The 25,958-nt window shown below is 40.4% G+C and overlaps 1 protein-coding gene across 1 annotated transcript in view; it reads right to left on the reverse strand.

Annotated features, from left to right (window-relative positions):
- The window catches only part of FAM135B (family with sequence similarity 135 member B), a 135,435-nt gene that overhangs the window by 14,770 nt on the left and 94,707 nt on the right, over positions 1-25,958 (reverse strand). The window contains exons 8-12 of the mRNA XM_063300278.1: positions 16,780-16,933; positions 13,307-13,356; positions 8,444-8,599; positions 2,489-2,562; positions 1,194-1,348 (exon numbers count right to left, since the gene is read on the reverse strand). Coding sequence (XP_063156348.1) covers positions 1,194-1,348; positions 2,489-2,562; positions 8,444-8,599; positions 13,307-13,356; positions 16,780-16,933 — 589 coding nt within the window. The remainder of the gene's footprint in view (positions 1-1,193; positions 1,349-2,488; positions 2,563-8,443; positions 8,600-13,306; positions 13,357-16,779; positions 16,934-25,958) is intronic.

Consider the following 25,958-nt stretch of genomic DNA (forward strand, 5'->3'; position numbering starts at 1 on the left):
GTAAACTGCCATGAGTCTTATGGGCATGGGCAATATAGAAATGCAACACATCATAAATAAACACATAAACAAATGAACAGCCATAGCACTAAGATGCTGCGGCTCAGATGTTCCTGCCATGTCTTCATGCCATTGCCATCATTTCATCCCTAGCCCAGGAGAGAAAGACAGATTTCAGCCATCTATAACTGTTTGTCTCTTATTCCAACACCACCCAAGGGAAAGCAGGTGACTGCAGTGACAGGGAACAGAGGCAACAGAAAGAGGATAGGAATCAGCAACAGAGACGAAATATGCTTATATCATTTCCCACCAACTCAAGGAAGGGTGGAGAATGATAAGGAAAGGCCCAGCTATAGGAGGAGGTCCTGAGATACACGTGGGTACTACAGTGAGTAAGTAGGCTGCCTGCTATTGAGACCTGCAATTATGGTTGTGCAAGAACACAGTTATGGTCTTACCTACACAGCACTACTGTTTCAAAGAAGGCAGTTCCATTTTATGCTTTGCTGGTCCCTGTGCAACACAGCTCCTTTCTGTCATTTTTCTCACTCTTTGTAAAACAATCTCTAATGAGGTGGAATTTGGGAAAATGGGAGGGAAAAAGCCTCAGGCAGAAGAAACTTGACCCTATTCCAGGCACTGTTGACTTTGGATTGAATATTGCTTTTTCCCCAGAGTGCAACAACATAATTGCACATAGAATCATAGATCAGGAATCCAAATCAAAGCATCTCAGCAGAAGGCTGTATAGCCTCCCCATGAACATATCCTGGGAAAGGGATATGGATAATTGCTTTCACTCTCAAACAGCTCTCACTGTTAAGAAATTCTTCCTAACATTAATTTGGAATCTGCCTTCCTGTGACAAAAACCCATTGTTCTGTGTCTGGCATTCTGGAATGACTGAAAGCCATTGCTTTCTTTGGGTACAGCATCCTTTCAGGTATTCAAAGAGTGCTAACTCTCCCTTTGCAATCATGCACTAGGTTTCCTACAGGAAGGTAGAACCAAGCATTTCTCTCCATGACATACTTGGTTGGCCTTCTTGCACACAAGGCTGGACAATTCAGTCTCACGGATAGCAAATTTTAGTAACTGCAGCATTTCACAGGCCTGATGGTTTGAACTGGCTTATCTGTCCTAGCACTGAAAGCTCCCAGAAATGAAAAGGAATTCCTACCATTGCCCACCTTGATAAGGGAAATCAACATATCTGTCTTCAAAGATAATTGGTAGCGTGCTCCAGTCTCCATCAATGTCCAGGCATTCTGCAGGGAGGGGTGGCATACGGGTCAAGTACTCGGAATACCGGACTTCTGATGAAATCTGGCTGTGATGCTGGATGCTGTTGGGAAGAAGATGGAGAAAACCAAAAAGTAGCTTTCAATTATCATGGTTTTTTTCCCCTCCTTTTGGGGTGGGGTATGTGTAGATATTTCCCTCCCCCCCTATTAATTTCCTAAAGTTTTCAATACTTCCATACTTAAAGGCCAAATCTTCTGAAAGTGGCAGTTCTGCTGGAAGTTAAGGAATGAATAGAAAGTAAGGAGGGTGAACTGGCACTGGGAACCACTTTCTCCATGGAATACCCATGATTGATGACAGGAGCAAATGGCTTAATTTAAACCAGAGATAAATAATATTTGGTGACTGGGAGCTATGCTTAATATTTTTGGAGGGTGATGAAATGTGGGTTGGAATGGTTTTTTCCTTGTGTTTTTTTTTTAAACATACTAAGTCTATGGTAGGGCTTCTAGAACAATGTTGATACACTTCCTACTCCAAATGGCAGACGTTATGTCACCAAGTTATAGTAAACTTTGGAATACTACAGGCCACAAAGCAGAGGCTCAAGGCCTGCCAGATGGCCATCCTTTTCTTAATTTCATAAAGAGAATTATTCTAGAACAAGTTACATTCCCCTATTTGACATTTCAGGATTAGCTGTAGGGGAGTTTCTGTTGAGCCTCCTCTCTCTCCCGTCTTCTGTTTATTCTTATTAAATCAGACAAATCAGGTGCCCATTGTGGGAGATGTTCCAAAAATTGCTCCCAAGCCCTATTAAGCCATCAATTAATCTTATTATTATAGAGTGTGGAATCAGGTGGTGACTATCTCAAGAGAAAGCCTCAGGGAAAAGAAGTCTCTTCAACATCTGAGACTTTGGTCTGTTTGTCCCACAGATCTTCAAGGCACTGGTGGCTCACTCATCATTCCTTTCTTTGGCCCCAACCATGGAGTGCAGTTGGAAAAAAGAGAACTTCACACTTTCAATGGAAGCTCTACCCTGAGCCTCTTATTTCCACCTAGATGTAAATCAAATATAAGATGCAAATCAATTATAAGTCACTAGGGACTTCTCTGTTCCCTGGAATCTCTTGCACCAGTGCTCGCTTAAAGAAAATAAAGAACATTCGTATTTGATATGGAGGAGGAGGGGAAGAGGAGGAGGTGATATGGAAAGAAGACATGGAAAATTACATACAGGCTCTCTTGGAAGGTTGTTGCAGCACATTTTTGATGCTCTGCATAAAAGAAGGCCTCCGAGAATCTCTTTACCTAATGGAGAAATATACGGCAATGCATATCATCCTCAAAGCAAGCTGTCCTGTCTCATGCAACTAATACACCTAGAATCAGAGTCAAACATGTTTGTATACTTCTGTATGCTTCTCTTTATTTGTTCAGACAAGTGAACCTCAAGATTGTGCTCTCTTTTACTAAAGATGAGATATTAGCCAAGGTGCAAAACTCATATGGATGTTTAATGAATATAAGCTATGAATGCTGGAGCTATTGATAGTTCAAAAACAGGTTTGAAGAAGCTTTGCAAACTCCCTGAAAGGACAGCATACCTTAAGTATCCTGTTATTTTCATGTGAGATGTTGTAATGGTCTGTGAGAATGTCCTTGAGAGACAGGAGGAGTCACACTAAGCAATGGTTGGATAAGAGGCAGATGAGCCCGCAGAAGGAAAGGGGGCATGGCAAACATCTCAGAAGGAGCGCTCCCTAATTTCTTAGACTGTAAAGGTGAGTGGGATCTTGCATACTTGCAAGATTGATGTCAAACCTCTGATGTAGTTCAGACAAGAAAACAAAACCATGAGTACTAACCCAACCTAACACTACATTTATCGTAAGGTTACTTTAACAGAATCTTGCAAGTTGGAAATTACATCTCTCCCCTCTGTGGCTCCTCCTCCTGTCTCTCAAAGACATTCTCATAGACCATTACAGATTGCTGCTTTAAAGAGGCAACTTTTTAAAGTTAATGTTACTCTTAAAGTAGCTGCATATCTGTTTTTTCTGCCCCACTCCCCCGCCCCTGACCCGGCTGGTTTAGAAGCTTGAAAAATGTTGGGCTGCTTTCACAAAGAGCAGAGAGGTGCTGTGCTCCTACCAGGTCTCAAGACTTTTATCTGAACAATGTTCTAAGTGTGTACAGTTCTCATAAATACACTTCTAGATTTTTTGTTAAAATGTGCATTTTGAGAGAAAAAATATATATAATTAAAAATGTCTGTTGAGTCAAATGTGTTTCTAAATATCAAAGAGACTTTGGCAGCTTTAGAATAAAATAAAATAATAAACGGGACAGTGACAGAAAAATAATACTTTATCAACTTGTAGGAATCCAAAATAAAGCATCCCCCCCAAAAAAAATATCTAGCCAGCTTCTATTTGAATACAACTGGCAAAGTGGACCCCAGCATCACATTATGTCTGATCACGCTGCTGAATTAACCCTACCCTAAACATATTCCCATCCCTACCCCTACCTCAAACATTTTTGGAATCTGCTTTCCTGAGACCTTAAGCACATTATTTTGTGTCTGGCACCTTGAGAAAATAGAGATCCAGTCTTGGCTTTTTTGCTGTATGATATTCTTTCAGGTACCTTAATATATTTATTTATATAATATTTATTCAATTTGTCCCTGTCCATCTCCTCCCATCGGGGGACTCTGGGCAGTTTACAATAATTAATTTAAAGTGTTAGAAGTAAGTAAATAACACTTAAACGTGTTATTCTCTTTCTTCACCCTTGCCTTTTCTTGAATTATCCTTGTTGCCCTTCTCTGCATCTGTCCCAGTTTGTCTGAACAAGTGTAGTTGAGGCAAATGATGATAGGTGTGATGGTGGAATATGAGATATGAATAAAGCTCTTGTTGGTTTGGATTATATTATTTGGAGCTATAATTAGGATTCCCACTCATGTAGAACCCAACACACAGAGGACTTCTCTGAATAGATTTTCATGTTGTATCCCTGGATGTTTTATGTTTTATCACCTTTGATCTTTAATAAACATTATCTATCTATCCTCTATCCTCTGTTTGTTTGTTTGTTTGTTGAATTTTATTACCACCCATCTACCCCCCAAAGGAGGGACTCTGGGCAGTTTACAGAAACAGGATTTAAAATTCAATATCAATATAAATACAATAATAAATAGACAATAAAAATATAAAAATATAATAAAATAAGATAAAATCCAGATGGCTAATAGTTGTGTTTCAGTCCATGAGTATGCAAGATCATCCTAGGGCACTAGCCATCCCCATGAATGGCTGTTCCCCATTCTGCTCCAGGCATGATGGCAAAACCAGTTTTTTAGCTTTTTGCAGAGGTCCAGGAATGAGGGGGCTTGTCTCACCTCTGGGGGAACAATGTTCCAGAGGGCAGGAGCTACTGCAGAGAAGGGCCACTTCCTGGACCTTGTCAGATGGAATTCCTTTATGGATGGGGTCTGTAGTGTACCCTCTTTGCATGACTGGGTGGGACGGGTCAATGTAATGGGGATGAGATGGTCTCTCAGGTAGCCTGGCCCCATGCCATATAGGTTTTAAAAGGTAATAACCAACACCTTGAATTGGACCCAGAAGCAAACTGGGAGCCAGTGCAACTCGCGTAGCAAAGGTGTCGCATGTGCCTGCCTTGGGGCACTTAAAATTGCCTGTGTGGCTGCTTTCTAGACCAGTTGTAGCTTCTGGATATTCTTCAAGGGAGAATATCCATGTGGAGTGCATTACAGTAGTCTATATGGGAAATGACCAGGGCATGAGTGACTGTTCAAAGGGCCTCTCGATCCAGGAAAGGGTGTAACTGGCATACAACGCAAAGTTGAGCATAGGACTTCTGGCCATGACTGCCACCTGCTCTTAGAGCAGGAGTCATGAGTCCAGGAGGACCCCCAGGTTACACAAAGGGTCTATCTGGGCCAGTGCAACCCCATCCAGAACCAAGGATGACAATTTCCCAGACACTGAGGGGCAATTAATCTACAGCCACTCTGTCTTACCAGGGTTCAGTTGAAGCCTGTTGTTCCCTATCCAGACACACACACCCCCCACAGCCCCCAGGCACCTAGAAAGGGTGGCCACAGCATCACTTACTTCACCCAGGATAGAGATGTATAATTGTATAATCATCAGTATGCTGATGATACCTCATCCTGTGGTGATGGATGATCTCTCCCAGTGATTTCATGTAGATGTTAAAAAGGAGTGGAGAGAGCCCTGAGCCCGGTGGCACCCCACAGAGAAGGGGGCATGGGCTGGATCTCTTGCTCCCTATCAACACCAACTGGGACCAGCCCTGGAGGAAGGAGTTGAAACAGCGCAGAACTACACCACCCACCCCCAACTCCCTGAGCCAACACAAAGGGATACCATGGTCAACGATATCAAAAGCTGCTGAGAGGTCAAAAACAGCCAGGATGGATGCACTGCCATCATCCTGCTCCCTCCAGAGATCATCCATAAGAGTGACCAATGCTGTTTCCATCCCATAACTGGACCTGAAACCTGACTGAAAGGGGTTTAGATAATCTGTTTCATCCAGGATCCTCTGGAGCTGCAATGCCACCACTTTCTCAACCACCTTCCCCAAAAAGAGGAGGTGGAAGACTGGACGAAAATTGTCCAGGATAGTAGGGTCCAGCAATGGTTTCTTGAGGAGGGTGCTGGAAACACTCACTCTCCAGTGCCTCCTTAAAGGCTGCCAGAAACACTCCCTCAAAGGTGTATTTACCATCATCTGGACCCAACCACACATCACTTCCCCTCACTAGCCAGGAGGGACATGGATCTAACTGGCAAGTGGTGGACTTTACAGTCTGGAGGATCCTGTCCACTTCTTCAGGCCCAACAGGATCAAACTGCCCTATCTTAGAGTGAAGAACCACACTGAGATGGCCTCTTGGTCTCTAGTGTTTATTGTCCTACTCTAGTAGATGGAAAATCCTGCCAAACTGAAAGACCATGGGAAACCCACAAAGATAAACCCAAAACTCAAGGCAGGTCTGCTCTGAGTTTCTTTGAAGGAAAGTTCAAAGCTTCTAAACCATGCATGTGCTTTTCCCCTTGCAGAGGGGCCCCCTCCTGCTCACCATCTGTACTCATGACACAAACTGTTCCCAGATAACTGGGTAAGTCCATTCCCCAGGCATCTCCCCAGACCCTGTCTCAGACTTGGAATCCAACGTGGAATGGATCCGAGTGATTTTATCCTGAAGATGCCCAGAAAACTCCTCAGCATGGCCCTGTAGGTAGAGTTCTGACCCCATTTTCCCGAGAAGGGATCGGGTGATCTTAAATAGGGCCACTGGGCGGCATTCAGCAGATGCAATAAGAGCAGAGAATACTGATGTTTTGCCACTCTTACCGCCACAAGGTAGGCTTTAACAGTGGCTCTAGCTTGTGTTCGGTTGGATTTGGTCTTTGTCTTCCTCCAGCAACCCTCCAGACATCTCTTAATCCTCTTCAAAACCCTCAGCTCCTCCGTAAATCATGCGGAGTGTCAGGTTTGATGGGACAAGAGAGGCTGAACAGGCGCAATCCTGTCCAAGGCCTTGGCCACCTCCCTATTCCAGGCCACAGCCAGGGCCTCCACTAGACTGTGCAGCAGCTCCTTGGGTATAACCCCCAGCTCCCTCTGAAACCCAGCCAGGTCCATCAGTTGCCGGGGGTGGACCAATCGAATGGGTCCTGCCTCCCTGTGAAGTGGGGCAGCACAGGAGAATCTCAAGGCCACCAGGGCACGATCCAATCATGACAAAGGGGATAGGTGTAACTCTCCCCGCAGATCATGTTGCCACTGCTCCGACAAGAAAACCAAGTCCAGAGTGAGGCCACTGTCTCGAGTTGGGTCCCAAATAATCTGAGACAGGCCCATGGCCACCATAGTGGCCATGCCTGAGCTGCCTCTGAGGCATGCCCCAGGGAAGGCAGATTGAAGCCCCTCAGAACCATAAGCCTGGGGAACTCCACTGCCAACTCCAAGACCTCTATCCTCTATCCCCTATCCTTTGTCCTCTGTCCTCTGTCCTCGGTCACCTATCACCTTCTATCTTAGATACCTGTTGGCATAGATATAGGCATCATACTAAATAGAGTTTGAAACTTATCCTAGTGTCTTCTAGATTCAGTTTGCTTCCGGAGAACTAGGATGTTCACTAAAGCAAAATAGGCAAGTTCTTGTCATCCAGGTTTATTTCAATATCTGACCCTCATTTCCGAGTCTCTATTATATGGGTTGTCACTTGCCGCCTTCTGTTTTCTAGAATGATCTCAAATGAGGAACATGAAAAAAATCATACATGATCAGTTGGCCATATGTTGACATTGCTAACAGCAGGAGTGCAAAAATGTGCAACCATAGAGAAGTCATTGGGGTTTCTGGTGTGGGCCATGATGCCTCCTATTCTGCCACATATCTCAACCCTTCTTTTCCCACAACCCCCTTGCTACCTTCCCCATGCTCTTCACTGGGCTATTGACTCTCCTAACCTCTGCCTAATCTTTATTTACCTGCTTGCAAGGCTGTAAAAGTTTATTTTAGAGCAGATGAGGAAAGCAAAGAATTTCTGTCTGTACCACTCCCCCATGAAAATTATGTTGGTGATTTTTTTTTTTTTAAATCAGTCAAGGGAGCTATGATTCTTAAGAAAAGAGCCCCTGTGCCGCTCTGTCCTTTATTGATAAAAATAAATAAACAAAACAACTTAGATGAATTCCGTTATTCTGACGGAATTGGCCTTTAAGCCTATTTCAGTTCAAAACAATATTGAATAGATTAATCACATGGATGATAAACATTTAAAGGAAAAAAAAACATTCGATGAAAATTGTCACCCCTTTAAACTTTGCATTATTGAAGAACTTCTGGTTGACTGGTTTGCATTAAAACAATAGAACAATTTCTATTAAACAATTTATTTAATCAAGAATAATAATTTATTAATTGTTTAATAAATACTAATTATCAATAACAGAAGCAGCAAGACGTATGAGACACCTAAAGGAAATTGATGACTCTAAAGTTGGTATCATAAAGCAATCCCGTAATAGCCTCAAAATTAACACTATACACTGCAACCTGTTTTCATATCACTTTCTTCTTCTAAGTTGGGCACATCAGTGTTCTGCAAGGTTACCCTTAGAGTGTGATGCTCTTGAACAAGGTGGGCCATGACATCAGGATGTAGGGTTACAATTGCCAGAAATTGGGTCCACAGGGCAAGAAGTTGGGAGCAGAGCCATGCAAGGTCTTTGCTGATCTGCTCTGCTATTTTTTCTGAATTATTCAGCATCTAGAAGAGTGAAAGACAATGTCAGGAAAAGCTAGTAAAAATGACATGACCTAATCTGATTTTTTGGGAAACTAACTGGACATGTGAATATTTAGCTAAATGAAATTCTTTCCTGTTAATGCTTATTGAACACTAATATTCTACAGAGTTTTACATGGATTGTTCCAAGAATGGTGTGTGAGTAACTTAAAGATTCTGATATGTTAGAGAATTGGATAAAAAAAAAAAATCACAATCTAGAATAAACCTACTAGCAGCCCATGTCAGCTACCTATGTTTCTAATGGCTGACTCTCAGTTGTGTTAAGTTTTGACTCAAATTAGGATTTCCAATCTTAGAAATATTTGTTCTAGACTAAAAAGGTAAAGATGCTTGTGATCAAGCTTGATTCCTGGTGATTTCAAGAAATCTATGCAGTTTTCTTGGGAATAGTACAGAAGATGCTTGCCACTATGTCAATGAAGATTCTCAGTCATCCAGGTGGAATTGTCTATAGGTTGAGTCATGCCAATTGGATTTTTTTTTTCTTTTTGGTTGAAATGTTTCACTGCTTGTCCAAGCAGCTTCTTCAGTCTGGAAAAAGGTTGGTAAGGGGACCCCATATATGTCTTCCAGGGTGGCTGCATTGTCCCTACACCTTTATGGCTTGTTAGTTGTGCCATGGAGGTGTGGATTGTCTTTGAGATGTCTTGGAATGGATTCATGAGAGAGGGGTTAAGGAATCCATTCATGCCAAAGTGGAAAATCTTTCCCTCAATAGAGGCGGAGGCCTCAGACACAACTTGTTCCCCATTTTTCATGCTGCTCTTTCATTAGCCCCCAGGAAGGTTAAGACCACTTCACAAGTTTACCAGGAAGGCCACTCTTAATGATCCACTTGGGGATGAACAAGGGATTTAGGAGTAAGACATCCCAAAGGCAATCCACACCTCCATGGCACAATTAACAGCCATTCAGGTGTAGGGACAATGCAGCCACCCTGGAAGACATATATGGGGTCCCCTTACCAACCTTTGCCCAGACTGAAGAAGCTGCTTGGACAAGCAGCGAAATGTTTCAACCAAAAAGAAAGAAATCCAGTTGCCATGACTCAACCTACAGACTGCTTGCCGCTATCTTCTTCTGGGATATTTTTTCAACATTTCTGTCTACAGTTGAAATGTTCTGGTGCCTCCCATCCAAGTACTAACCTGGTTTAACTCTGCTTAGCTTATGATCCCAGCCAAGATTAGCTAGGAGCTGCTACCTACTGTTCAGGATCATCACACACATGCATACATACTCACATACTACCCATCACATTACTCCCTTCTGGGGTAAACAATGTTAAGCAATGCACAGAAAATCAATAAGAAATAGTAAATAAATTAAGTGGATGAGATAGGAAAAAGAGAAGGAATATGGCTAAATCTAGTTTACACCCATGCCATTTCTTAAACCTCTTCAATTGGCCTTAAAAAGCTTCCTTGTTTCCACCACATCCATAAGTACTGAATACAATTATCCATTGTTGTTGTTGTTGTTGTTATTTATTTATTTATATTTCAAATTTCTATCACCACCCATCTCTCCCGAAAAGGGGACTGTTGTTGTTATTTCCTCTCTCTTTCTCTCTGATTTCATGAACTCCATCCAGCCATGACTCTCTCAGTCTTCCACCTTGCTTTCAGACCATTCACTTGTTCTTCATATATTTATTTTGTGATTTGATCCTTCATATGATCAAACCCTTTCAACATTGTTGTTTCATGCTGGTCATTCACTTTTCTACTTATCCCACAGCCTATTCATTCTTGACCCAATGTCTTCTTACTATACTCTCTTCTGAAGTGCCTTCTCACTACATCAAATTTACTTTTATGTTTTCCCTGATATATCCAACTAGAACTTCCTCAATCAAAGTGGGCAAAAGCACACTCTTATCCACAGTGATTTTCACTTCTTTTGACAAATACTCATCCCTTGAAACAGACCCACTACCTTTCTACCAGGATTTACACGACATGAAATTTCTCCATCTATTTCCCCATCTTTAATCAATATTGTATCAAGTTCAGAACTTCATCTACTTACTTTATTTTTCACTATTTATGTACCACAAGCGGTTTTTCACCCTATTTTCTCTGACAAACAAAATCACAAACTAAATCTTTGATGCATTCATTTTCAGATTCATACTGTTCCCTGCATCTTTTTAAACTAAGGTTATCTAAAGCTCTTAGATACTCAGATAACAATGCAGCGTGGTTTGCACACAATAGTATATACACATTCCTATTTCTAACAATCTTCTAATGTCACCAGAAGTATTTGTTTATGTTTATACATAAGTAAATAAAATAACCAAGGGACATTACAATCCTTTTCTGACTTCCATATTATATTGTTTGTTAAGCATTCCATTTTTTTTTTAGCCATGCTTACTTCTACAGAATTATATACCACTCTTACCACATTCAGCAAATGTTCAGCTCCATATTTATGCAAATCATCTCATAACTGAACCACATTCCCTTTATCAACCCCTTTCTCAGAATCAACAACTGTACAATCTACTTTCTTTCTCACATTCATTCATTCATCATTCATTTTGCTCTGAATTCCTCTGTAAAGCATAAAGCCATACTTCACTTTCAAAATGTGGCTTATTGTCACAAGAGGTGACAAACCTTTTCAGCCAAAATTCTGCCAAACACCTTTCCAGGTATCCTTAACAAATTAATCTCTCTTTGGTTTTTGCATAATTTTTGCTACTTTTCTCTTTGTTTAGGGGGAAAAAAGTCACTCAGCTGTCAGGTGTTGCCTTCATAGACCATAAACAAATTGCACAGCCATTCTATGGACAAGATCTGGGTGTCTGTAGACCATCAAATCTTAATTTCTGGAGATGTCAGTGCTAGAAAGAACATTCAATTGTGACTATTTACAAATTAACCACTAGATGGCAATGCATAATTCTGTAATATAATCTATAAAGTATGATTATACAGGTACATTGTATGTATAATCTATTAGGATTTTTATGAGGCCAAATGTTTCTGCTAGGCCCAGAATGATTTTCTTATCTGTTCATGCAGGGGTCAACCTAGATTTGTTTGTTTGTTTTTAGAATTAAAAACTGATGCAGAATAAAACCACAGACTGGTCACTGACAAAACTGTAGACAAATTCCACCCACCACCCCTTCCCGGTAGTAGTGATCATTGCAGGTAATCTCAGACATAATTATTGAAAATAAGTTCTTCTCAATAAAAGTAAATTACAGGCCAAAACTTGGTTCCCTTTTCATAACAGTCTTTTGCCTAATGGTAAGCTTCTTGAACGTATATCTGCTCTAAATTTTGCCATGTCTGTGTCTGTCTGTCTGTCTGTCTGTGTATTTGCCTGTCCATCCTGACATTGCCATAATAGCCTTATCTTTCCTGCAATACCATCCCTGATATCTCTGAGGTTCAGCTGGCTGATCTGGGCAGCTGTCATCATACTGTTGGGTGATGGCCCAATTAGAGCCAAATATAGCTTCTATTTTTGTACACATTTCTTTGATTGGGCATTATGTTTGGAGAATCTGGCACAGAGCACACAATAACACTTGTTTCTAAACTCTGCCTACAGTTTTAGCTACTTAGACAAGGTGTCTCAGATTGGCCAGAATCATCTACATCATCTGTCCAAGAAGCACTGATGTCATCATAATTCTATATTTCCCCTTGTTGCTGTTATATCATTAGAAAAAAAATGGTCATCCCTGATTGGCTGGGATCAGCCCAGGAAGTAGAAATCAGAGAGAAAGCTTATTCTGCAAAACATGTCTGTGAAGCTCACAGAATCAAGGATAAATCTAAACATGCATTTTGCTTCCTATTAATTTTTGAGAGAGAAATAATTTTGAGATACTATACCCAGATAAAAGATTTAACTGAGTAATGTTGGTAGGTGAATACTCAGCACAGGCTTATCTATCTTGCTATACAAGATGATGATGATGATGATGACAACGACAGTAAACTTCACCCTCATCATCAAATTCTGAAGCCTATCTTAGATGCTACAGAGTATACAGTCCAAGCTGATCACACTATCATAACCGGATCCTAAGAATTATGGAAAACATCTCAGCTTTGATTTATTTATTTATTTGTTTGTTTGTTTTTGCTATTGTAAACCCCTTTTATGGGTGATTTTTCATATAATTCTGTCCTTTTTGGCATTCCTATTTGCAGGGAAAATCAGCAGTGAGCCAAAACATTGCCTTGGTGATTCTTTGGAGTGAATTAGGTGGCAGGGCAGGTGCAAAATATTTATGGAAGGTGGGAAACAAATGTGCTATTCAACATTTCAACACTTCCTCTATGGTTGTTCCCAAGCACTGTAGCTACAACAGTAGAAAAGTGACTTGAAGCTCAGAGGCAAACTGGTACGGAATTGATTTAAGCAGATTTCCCACCTCCTAATTTAACACTCTATCCCAAGAATACGCAAACTTCTTGAGATTTTTTTTTTTTTTAAAAGACAACAGATGAATATAGAAACAGAACAAAACACAAATGTATGAAGATAGGCTATATGCCTAGAAATAAATAAATTTGACCATGCTAAAAATAAAGTGCCCCCAAGTTTATGTTAAAACTAATTTAATAGAATACAGCCTATTGTGTCTTTGCCTTTGATGTTAACTGCTTCCCAGCGTTAGCCATGCGGAAATACCTGCAGCTCTTCAGAAAGTTGTGATAGTGTCTGTTCCGCAGCAAGATCTTCTAAAACTAAAAAGAAGAAAAGAGAGGTCCATTATTTGAGACATATACACTGAACAGAAACACAAGAGAGGAAAAACCCTTGCCAAATCTAGAAAAACAGAAACTGCAATCAGAGCATCAGAGAAACCATAAGGTTCTTCAGAGATGAAATAGTGTGAATGAGAAATTCATTCATTCTTTTCTTTTTCTTCCGTCAGATGAGTAGATGCGCTTAACTGATCCCAAAATGTTAAGTAGGTCCTGACCTGATTAGCACTTGCATGGGAGACAAGCATAAAACCCTAGGCTAGACTAGCCTAGAGTATCAGGCTGAAAAATAAATAAACAATCAAACAAACAAACAAACAAATCCCAGAAAAAAGTCAATGCTAAACTGCTTCCACATCATTACCAAGGAAACTACATGGAGCAGGAAGGAAGTTTGATTTGTGGGCATCTTTATTTTTACCATGAATTTAATCTCTAAAACATGGGTATTAAATTCATTTATAAGCACATTATAATAATGTACAATATTATTGTACATTAGTGGATTTCCTGCTTCAAACATGGGAGAAAGGAGAAGGAGCAGCAGAGGTACCCACCAAAGATGACATCATTTACATTCAGATGACATACTTTGGTTTAGATCTGACAGCTTCTTCACAATTGCCAAATAAGGTGTCAAAATGTTGCTTTGAGAAATGCACAACTCTCTCCATAATCAAGAGCAGAACTGAAAGTCATCTTTCACAGGAAGACTTGATACAACATGAATATGTTACCTCCATGAATATGTTTACCTGTAAGTAACTAGGGAATAGTCCAAACAACTGAGTGGACATAAAATCTCCTTAACATCTCTATAAACACAGACTCTTTAACTGACATCTTTGATTATGACTGATGCCCTGATACCTAGGAACTTCATCTGCCTATTTATTCCAGGAGGATAATTTAGGGGTTTGGTAGTGATTTGATTTAATTTAGTCAATTTAATATGGCCACCCACTCCAGAAGACTCTGAGCAACTTTCAAAATCCACAAAAAGAGCAAGATGCTTAAAATATACTGGAACTAGAACAACAAACAGTCCAGACCATGTTTCTCAACCTTGGCAACTTTCAGATGTGTGGACTTCAACTTCTAGAATTCCCCAGCCAGCCAGCTAATTCTGGGAGTTGAAGTCCACATGTCTGAAAGTTGCCAAGGTTGAGAAACACTGATCCAAACAGTACAAGATAACATATGACTGGGCCCAACTCCTCACTGTGACCCTTTAGATGGTCCTGCAGCCTGACCCTCTCTGACAGAGAGCAAGTCACTCTAAACTGGGCCACTGGATGGCTATTGGTGAATGCAATAAGGGTGGAGAAATAACTATGTTTTGCTGTTCTCACCACCATGCTGTAGGCCTGAATATGGGCTGCCATTTGAGTTCAGCTAGATCTACTCTTTGTCTTTCTCCAACGGCACTCCAGCTGTTTCTGGTGATTTGTCTCCTGAAGTTCTTTAGAAAACCAGGGTGCAAGCTGGAATCATTGCCCACAGAGAGGCTGCAGAGGTACAGTCCAATCAAAGGCCTTATTCACCGCCTATTCCAGCATTTATGAACTGTCCAGCAGATCCTCAGGGAAAACCCCAAGCTCCTTCCTTCCAGATGCCTGGGATGGGCTGGCCTAACAGTTCCTGTCATTTAAATGACAATAAGGCTATAAGCAAGGTCCTGCTTGTTCATTTTCCCTTTTCATTATTGTAATCTCACAAGGATGGAAAAGGAAGCAGAATTTGAAGGGCCTGATTCCTCTTCATGTCCCATCACTGCCTCTAACAGCATAGTCTGGTCTAGTGGTTAAGGCAATGGGCTAGAAACCAGAAGGCTGTGAGTTCTAGTCCAGCCCTAGACACAAAAGCCAGCTGGGTGACCTTGGGCTGGTCACTCCCTCTCAGCCCAACCCACCTTGCAGGGTTGTTGTTGTGGGGAAAATAGGAGGAGGAGGGAGTATTAGGTATGTTCACCACCTTGAGTGATTTATAAAAATAATAAAGGCAGGATAAAAATAAAATAAATAATAATAATTCCAAGTCATGTAATAAGTGAGAAGATGTACAAGCTGGTTCCCTAATCAACACTCATGACTCCAGTCTCTGAAAGGTGACACCTCATTTATGGGAACAGGATGGAGAGGATACTAGAGTAGAGTAGAGTAGAGTAGAGTAGAGTAGAGTAGAGTAGAGTAGAGTAGAGTAGAGTAGAATAGAATAGAATAGAATAGAATAGAATAGAATAGAATAGAATAGAATAGAATAGAATAGAATAGAATAGAATAGAATAGCTTTATTGGCCAAGTATGATTAGACATACAAGGAATTTGACTGATGTTCCTTACAGAATAAAAGGAGTGTAATTGTAGAGCTGATTAGAACTCCTTCAAACATGTCAGTGAAAATGGTAAAATGCATCAAGTGGGTTTGAAATGTGATGGTTGAACATGTCAGTTCTTAGCCTTTTTGGCTTCTCTGCCTTCTGTACAGAGAGAGATCGGGAGAGTGGCTGTGCTGTGCTGTGACTCTGAAGGGACAACCGTGTTTCTCAGTTCATAGGGATAAGAACATCTAGGCACTTTTCATTTTTATGTTAGTGTTGCACATCAGGAAAGACTGCATACAGAAAACTCAATCCTATTGGAGAAATTGCATTCTAAGTACGTACACATTTTTTGGTTAGCTACTTAAACACCCCCACACACATTTCTAAGTGGTCTATTAAACGTCAAACTGTAGAAAATGAACCAACAGATAATATGACTCTTATATTTTTCCAGAAATAACAGGCATGTCATGAGTCACTCCCTGACATCATGTAAACCTCTGGGGAAAGAAAGAAAGAGAAAAAAAAGTAGCCCTAAGCACAGAGAATGCATGCAATATGGTTTTTATTCAATTATTATATTAAAACAAAACAACAGAAAAAGAGATCTTTCCAAATCAATTAACTGAATTAAATGAACATGGAGGTAAATACTAGGACTAGCGTATTTGTGTTAAGATTTATTAAGCGATGATGATGATGATGATGATGATGATGATGATGATGATGATGATGATGATAAAGTATTTCAAGGGTAACTGCATCTTCAACTTTGTCAGATGGGTAAGCTAATATTCTCCTTTGACCGCAACTGATAAAGGTACTTGAAGCCAAGACAACAAATGAAATGAGGATTTTCATCAAGGGATAGATTCAAGCTGATTGTTTGGGAATGCTCAAAATAGTATGAATGCTTTTAAAGAAAGGAAGAAACTGAGCTAATAGAAGTAACTTGGGCAAAAGAAAGATCATGGTGGTGGTGGTGGTGGAAGAGCAAAACTGAGCACTAGTGTTGACCTTAGCATAAGACCCAGATGCCATGGATTGTTCTCAATTTGCTACCCTCCACATACCTAACTTCAGCTGTGGCAAACTGGGAATCTCCTTTGCAATTGCAGCATAGTACCTCTGAAGTCCTCTATGGGCATTCAACAGCAGGAGGCAAAGGTCTTTATGCCATTTATGGGCATGTTGTCGGCAGTTTTCTGATGGCACATAGCAGCTGCCCTGCAGAAGACAGGAAGGGCAGAGAAGCAAGAAGCAGCATTACTTGATTTTCACTTGGAAGGTAGAATTGAGGGACTGCAGCCTCAGTCACCACCACTGGATTCAGCAGGTACAATTTTAGGGAACACATTTCTATTCCAAATACATTCTGCAAATCGGGTTGTTCTGATTTAAGTGCCCCTGTGTTCAGTGGGTTTCATATTCAGTAAACAAGCTTACCATTTCAGAACTCATCAGTTCCTTAAAACAAGCAGGGAGAAATCCATGTAATGGATGATCTAATTTCAGAATGCTGTGACATCTCCAACAAGCAAGAGTCCACCAGTTACATAATTTCTTTGAGCCCACACAGCCACTCAACCAATGAACAAACAAACAAACAAAACAAAAAAACAAGAAAACTAAATACTATTTTTTCTTGTTGTTAGAATTTTAATTGGTTTTTAATATTTTTATTGTCATGAATGTTTGTAAGTATTGAATGAATGAATGAATGAATGTGGGTCCCAGTAAGAATCAGAAAAACCAGTTTAGATTGGAGGAGAAACTAAAGTTGCTTCCTTAATCTTCAAAGCAATCTGGCAATTAACCATTGAAAAGTTAATAAAATGTGGGAAAAAGATCATGAGAATAGACCTCCCCACATATCTCACATATCCATATATGTCCCCACATATACGTGTTCTCACAAGATGCATATCCAAGTGAAGACCTGGGCTTGGTGTTCCTTCATACGATGCTTTCTTACATACCTGAATGTAAGTCACCATCCATACCTGTTCAAGTACCAGCAACAAAAGAGAAGTGCTTTCCCTTTAATATATGATTGATGCCAGGAAATGCTTCAGTTCTCAACCTGAAATACTTTTAGAGGGGAAGCAGTCTTTACCGACCATTCCTAACCGATGTCATGTTGTAAGAAATTGTTGAGGAGCAACAAGACCACATTATAATCACATGACAACAGTCCTTTCCCACCTGCGGTGGTTACCAGTCCATTTCTTGGCTCAATTCAGAATGGTGGTATGTGATTGAACATTATTATGGGTAAATTCTAGTTTTGTTTTAATACAGAACATTCCCAGTCAATCCCGATCAGAGAAAGCGTGCAGTTCAGCTAGCAAAAAAAGAGCTTGATGCTAAGGAACTCCTTATTTTGAAGAGAAGAGTTAGATCACATGAACAGATGCAATGAGTCTAGCTCCGGAGAGCATTTGACTCTTTGTTTTGTAATGATACTAATTTCACAAAAAAGTTTACACCAGGGACATGCTACCTTTTCACATATCCACCACATATGGTAACAAGATCTTTTCTGTCTACACCTTTGGAAGAATGATTATGCAATACATATGCTAACCTAGCAGGGGTTAAATGCCACCAATGTAACACCTTCAGTTGTGACTCTTGGAAAGAGGCAGAAAGAAGACCCAATTTCCAGAACAGTTGCCATTTCTGGTCAAATTATTAGGTTGCCTAAATCAGTATCTTAGGCCTTCTTTAGATTAAAAGAGTCCCTCTTTTGGGGGAGATGGGCAGTAACAAAATTTGAATAATAAATAAAAATAAAAGGGAGTTCCTGTCTCATTTTCCAATAATAACCTATATATCTCTGACATGATTCCTTTTGGTTGTGCCAAATAATTTGATATTAAATTCTCAAAGATAGTATAGGGAAAATTATGGAATTCCTAACTTCTTCTCCTCCCAGGACAGTACTTTGCTGGTGCCAGAAAAACCAAGATAACTGGAAACCAGTACATTGGTCAGTCTCTTCCTTATTACATGGTATACTATCATGATATAAAAGCCACTTATCCTATAAAAGTAATAATTCTTCAATGATTTTAACTGAGCTAATCCCTAAAAAATAAAGCATGACAAGCAGTTATATACAGGTAGTCCTTGCTTAACGACCACAACTGAGACTGGAATTTTGGTTGCTAAGCAAAGCGGTCATTAAGCAAATCTGACCTGATTTTACCACTTTTTTGCAGCGATCATTAAGCAAATTTACAACTTTTTTGCAGCGATCATTAAGCAAATTTCCACAGGTATGAAGCAAACCATGTGGTCATTAAGCAAATCATGTGGTTCCTGAAATTGGCTAGGAAGGTCGAAAATGGTGATCACATGACCATAGTACGGTGTGATGGTCATAAATGCGAACTGATTGCCAAATGCCCAAATTGTGATCATGTGACTATAGGATGCTGCAATGGCCACAAGTGTGAAGACTGGTCATAAGTCCATTTTTTCAGCACCTCTGTAAGTCTGAACTGTCACTAAATGAATGGTTGTGAAGTGAGGACTACCTCTACCTGTATTCTAGTACATTTACTGTGTGCTATTAAAACAGTGCAAAAGTAACACCCCACAAACTTTTCAATTGTTTTTCATATGCTCGCACATGATTTTTGAGCAGAGGAATATTTTGGAAAGGTTGCCAATGGAGTCTGTTCAAGCTGCAGAGCATTCTGCTTTGTCATGGATTTTGAAACTTTAACTTCAAGTAGTAAATTTAGCACTTCTAATACCTCATCCTAATAATGCCTAAATGACCTTTAGGGAAACTTTGCTGCATAGCACTACCTTCTGTGCAAGCTCCATTAAATTCATAAGAGAACACTAGGCTTGACCCTGTACAATGGATTTTCCAGGAATAGCATTGGAAAGATGTAATTTTTATTTTTGGCTTCCTCCCCCCACCAAAACCAACAGCCCTAATCATGTCCTGAAATGGAAGCAATAAAGAAAAAAAGAAGAAAGAAGAAAACCACAGGATACCACATCACAGATAGAATTAAATCTTTTTCCAGTGGTTTCTCCTAAAACTTGACACAAGACACCTTGGAAATAGCAGCTTCACAGCATCCCATACTTTTAATGAACATATTTTATCATTTTCATTACTGTTCCTGATGTTACTGTTCTTTTCGATAATGTGGCAGTTCATTACAAAATGCTGTAATGTGACTTGTAACAAAGAAACAAAGCTGTGGAAATCATGTAAATTATTTACTTTTGAGAAAAGCAATTTTTTAAAGTACTGTGGAAAGAAATAATTAGGAAGAGTACTTGTTATTGTTGTTTTAGTTTTGCAGAACACAGTATCAGGAACAGCCTTTAGGAATGCACTGCAAGCTGTATGTCCTGAATCTTTATGGCTTTAAACAGAAGGATGGATGGATGGATGGATGGATGGATGGATGATAGATAGATAGATAGATAGATAGATAGATAGATAGATAGATAGATAGATATAGATAGAGTTATCCATCCATCCGTCCATCCATCCATCCATCCATGGCTGGATAGCTATGACACTTTCTAATTTTCTAACCCCAAATAGCAGGAAATGTTTCAGATAGTTAGCCAAGACTTTCTTCTTATCCTTCCCAGCCAGAAATAAGGTGCAAAAAATCTGTTCAGCTCCTTTCTGTGGTTGTCCTGTTTTCCAGTTTATTTTCTAACTCAAGCAATCAGATGCTGAAGACTTCTAAAGGGAATGTGTCAAGTTGTTTTCCAAAGCTTCTAAATCTCCCAAAATATCTAAGTAGGATTTTTAGTTAGTTAGTTAGTTAGTTAGTTAGTTAGTTTGTTTGTTTGTTTGTTTGTTTGTTTGTTTGTTTCCTCTCTTTCAATTCCCCCAGCACTGGTCATAGAAGAGGACCTTTAATACTACTTAGTTAGAAATTTGGGCACCTACTATGGGAAGGAGAGAAAAAAAGATGTTCTTTGATCAAGCAGGGTTCACCAAGTTTGGGTCAGCTTCATTGTAGATGATTAAAGGAGGGAAAAAAATAAAATAAACAAAATAAAGTCTTCAAAAATAGCTCTCATTGGAGCATCAGGATTTATTTTGCTATGCAAAAGAAGTAGGAGTGACAATGATCTCTGAATGGCAGGGAAAACAAAGCTCTGGATATATTTCCCTTACAAATGAATCAATAAGCGACAGTAGTTGGATGGAAAAGAAGAGATTGGCCAGATTCCAGTGGCTATTTTGGCTCAGTCAGTGATTATTTTAAATCAAATTTGCCTGCTCCATTTCCTCCTCATAGCCCTTTTTTTTCCTCTTTTTCTTGATGAAAAACCAGTTTTTTAATATAGCAAGTGCACAACTTCCATCAGCTCAATTGCTAGGTCAGGGACTGCACTCCAGAAGTGGACTGGACCACAGTTTATTTCAGGATTATTTATGAGGGAAAGGAGCATCTTAAGCCCCACAAACCAGGAGGCACTGACCACCGATCAATCCATTTAACTCATCAATGAACCAAAAAATTAGGGACTGCCTATGCTTCATCGTTTCTGTCCATCCCAGATGATCTGTCAGCCTGCTTTGGATCCCATTGATTAAGCAATGGCTCCTAGTAGCACACGAGAAGTGGGACTTCTCCATCATGGAGTTTGTCCTCTGGAACACCATTTCCCCCAAGAGTCATTTGGCTCCCACTTTGCCCCTGTTTCAATGAGCATTAAAAACCTGGCTGTATTACCAGGCCCTGGGCCAGAGTGGGAAATGGATCCTTTGTGCAATGTTCTAGATATTTATACAGTTGGGGTTTTCTTCCCCTTAAACTTTGCATTTGGATAATATGATTCGGTTCGTGTGTTTCATTGTGCTTTTGTTGTTGTATTTTGTAAGCCACCCAGAATCGTAACAGAGTGGAGTTGCCCATAAAATAAATAAATAAATAAATGCCCTATAGGGACCCAGTAAATCAAACTCACCTAAGGGCCAAACACCCACTGGAACAATACTGCTTTGACTAGTTTGTGAAATGCCAGTCGAGTATAAGCAATCTGTACCACTGGGGGTAGAATGCTCTCTAAAATGGACACCACTACTGAGAAGGCCTGTCATCTCTCTGGTCCCCATGTACTTCATATGGAGGAGGGATCCACAACAAGCCCTTTCTTGATGACCTGATTGGACAAACAGATTCAGTTTTGGCAAGGTGCTGCAGTGTACAGGACTTTGAAGGTGATTATCAGCCTTTGGGATTCATCTAGAAGTCTATTGGCAATCAGTACTACAATTTTAAAATAGGTATTATTCTGGCCTGACCTATCCTATCACGTATTATCCTATCAGGAGTCTGGATGATCCATTTTGCACCAGCTGTAGCTTCCAAGTCATCTTCAAAACTAGCCTTATATAGACCTCATTACAGGTTACATTAAATCAGGTTACATTAACAGAACCTTGCACTTCTAAAAGTACATCTCTCCTCCACTTGCCTTTACAGTTCAAGAAACTAGAGAGGGTCCCTTCTGAGTTGTTTACCACACTCCCATTCCTTCTGCAGGCTCAGCTTCCTCTTATCTGACTGTTGCCTAGTCTGCAGCTCTTCCTCCTGTCTCCCAAGGTGACTCCCACGTACCATTACAGGGAAGCATCATTAGAGACCAACTTGGCATTGGGCAGCAGCAAAAAAGCCCAAGGCCAACTAAGTCTGGGGGGAGTGGGGGAGAACACAGTAAAGGCACAAGACATGGGGATTACATTCCCCAAAAGCAGCTTATACCCTGGCTATCACCATATCTCTCATTGTCCATCACCACCACAATGTTCCTGCCTGCTCCCAAACCCCACACTACATTGATTCTCCTTGATCCCTGCTGTCCCACTCCCACATTCAGAGCCCCATCCACAGCCCCAATCCTTATCCTTTCCCCAGAGACTGGATGTCTAGGCAAGTGGATGCTTCTGCCTAGCAATTGCCCTGGGACAGAGTGTCCCCCATTCATTCCTCTGAACTCCAGAGAAGGGTGCCATCACTCTCAAGCCAGCTATATGTTTCAGACCACTTGATCTGTCTCCGGTGGAGCAGAAGGGAGTGAAATAAGAACGCTGCTTGCAACATCAATTTTACAAACACTCATAAAAACATCACAGTAAACTTAAACAAAGTGTCAAGCAATCACTTGAGAGGAAATACAGAGCAGCCACCTGACAGTGATAAAGGATTCCAACCTTTCCAGGTTTATTTGCTTTACAACAAGCCTGACATTTCTCTGCTGAGGCTGGTCCCTGCATTTGTGTTATTTCTTTCAAGCTGGGAGGCAGTCATGGCTTTCATTCTCAACCCTGTGAATGACAAGCAATTGTACAGGAAGGTGATTATGGCCCACACCCACCCTTGCTGCTGAGAGAATTGCCATGTCTCCAGATGCCCCAGAGGAAATTATTGATGAAATTGCAGCTAAAGTAAAAGTTCAAATAAACTTGCAAACAGCTCTTGAAACAGAGTGTCTGAAGAATATCAAGAGAAGTAAAAAGCCAAAGCAATCTTATAGGGGCCATCCTAAGACTAAAAATAAAAGTTTGTTTTTGGTTTGTTTTTTATTGTTTTTAATCATTAATAATTATAATGGTTTTTAGATTTAAATTGTTTTAGCTTTGTTGTATACCACCCAGAGTCACTTGCTTTGTGAGATGGACGGCTATATAAATTGGATGGATGGATGGATGGATGGATAGATGGATAAATGAATGGATGAATGAATGAATGCAAGGTGAAGGGATAGAAACACTGTTCTTTTAATCAGCACATGTGCTTGACTTTGGATATTAAAAAAAAATGCAGTGACACTCAAGCATTCAGCTCCAAATAAATTTTCAGGAACAAGCCTGAACACTCCAAAATGGGCTTCCGTTGTTCCATCATGTGTGGCTCTTTACCAGATTAACCATTGTTCATTATTCCTTTACACTTCCTACTGGTATTCTATGCACATGGTTCCCCTGCCAACAGTATTGGAGGTTGGGGGGAGAGAGAAAATACAAGATAGAGAGATAGTGTCATGAGTGCCGTTGAGCTGAAGACATCAGCACAACGGCACACATGACAATAACGAGGAAGCAGAGGAAGGGGCTCAAGATAAGCATAGCACGCACAACAACAGCCACAGACTCTAGCCGGAGGAAGCAGCCATCAGCTCACAAAGGAGAAAGAAGAAAAGACAAAGGCTAAGCGGATCGCGAGGCACACCCAAGCTGTTAGCACAAGCGCAACGGAGATCGCCCAGCTGACAGCAATCACCGGCTGAATGAGGAAACCGATGATGGGCGATCCCGGGGCACCCGCTGGGGCCCCGCAACCCTTCACCTACCGGCAAGACAGCATGCAGGACAAAGGGGGGATGATGTAACCCAGGGTGAGGGGGCGCTGACCGGCGCGGGGTATTTAAACCCCGCACCGGCGCGCTCCTCTCACTCTCAGCTTTTTTCACAACTGACACTATGTATGAAATAAACCAGAACCTGCTCTCCTATGAATCAGCGTCTGTGTTTTACTCTGCGGTAGGCAGTGCATGACAGATAGAGAGATAGAGAGATAGAGATGGATGGATGGATGGTTGATAGAAGAAACTGAAGAATATTCATACCACAAACTAGGACCAGAGGCATCTGGTTGGCAGACTGGCCAATCACTGCTGCCATCTTGACTTTTGACATCCCTCACTCCTCCATGGATTTCCCTGTATAGGAGGGAGCTAGATAAATATCTGCATTAGTTCTGTCCCATAGGAGGAGCAGACAAAAAGCAGAAGCTTAAAACTTGTTGTCCAACTGCTTACGAGGAATGTGAAGATCAGCTTGGATCTGATATGGATCACAGAGTCAACTCAGATTGTCTCTACAATCTGATGTGATGATTTCAATGTCAAAAAAAAAAAAAAAAGTAGAATGATCAATATAATGCTTTGAATAGAAATGCCAAACTGGGTGAATTGGGTTGGTTTGGGTGTTTTGAATAGATATTCCAATTCAGGTAGTTGATTCTACTTGAAGATTCAGCAGAATGGGTTTGGAATCTTATCTTTAAATCCAGGCTGCAGATACCCCTCTATATTAATGCAGAAATATTTGAAAGAATGAGAGAGAGGGAGAGACAGAAGGCACCAAGGCAGTGTTTCTCAACCTAGGCAGCTTGAAGCTGTGTGGAGCTGGCTGGGGAAATCTAGGAGCTGAAGTCCCCATATCTTCAAGCTGGCATGAAGATGGTTGAGAAACACTGCACCAATGGATGTTATCAAAGCTTTCATCCTTATTTAAGGCTTCAAGATTTACCAGTAACCTCAGAGGTTTACATTCAATACATTCTGATTGATCAGGATGTCTCAGAGTACAAGAAACATCCAGAAATGTTTAATGAAGAATCCCAGATCATTTTTCACACATTCCTGGGGAATAAAGCAATTTGTTTACAGTGTAGTTGCTAGCTTAGGAAGAGAAATATAAGTCAATGTCATTCACTTGTATTCTCATTTCTCTATCCTGATAAGGACAAATGCATGAAAATCTGCTGCCAAATTAAGATAACTGAGGCTGAAATGTGAAGGGTGCAGGCAGTGATTTTATTTTTCCCTTAATGGCAACTGGTTGATTTTGCTCTGAGCCCCAGTGACAGCCAGACTTCATGGAATGTTAAGTGTCTGATTCTCTGACATACAGATAAAGATTTAATAGATACCAGGTCATTTTCAGTTGATCAACAAGAGTTTCTGATTCCCAATAAATTTACAACACAGTAAATAAAATTAAAAACTGAATAATATTTTTGTGTCTTTGTCTTTGTTTTTTATATACTCTTCCCTCCAGTTGATGGGTTTTGGACACATCACAGAAAGTGAAATTAAAATCACTGATCCAGAAAATAGAGATTTGTGAGTTCTAGTACAGTTACCATCACCCCAAATCTAATAGTGTTGATCTGAAGACTAAAATGAATGACCTTCCTTTATACTAGTGAATTACTTTAAAGAAGACATCATGATGATGCCACTATGAAAGCCTGAGGATTTCATTATTGTTTTAAAACATGAAATAAAAACAAAGCTACTGGGCTGGGTAAACCCTTAATTACATCCTTCTTGGGTGTAATAAATTTTGGGTGTCATCTCCAGGGCTGTGTCAAGTGTAGTAATTATGTAAAATGGATAGGACTGATCATTTTCTATTTTTCTCTGGGTGGGTGTGGTATTTGGCGTTTTGCTTTGTAACTGCATTAAT

This window comes from Candoia aspera, chromosome 3 (genome assembly GCF_035149785.1).
Source record: "Candoia aspera isolate rCanAsp1 chromosome 3, rCanAsp1.hap2, whole genome shotgun sequence".
In the NCBI taxonomy this organism is placed as follows: Eukaryota; Metazoa; Chordata; class Lepidosauria; order Squamata; family Boidae; genus Candoia; species Candoia aspera.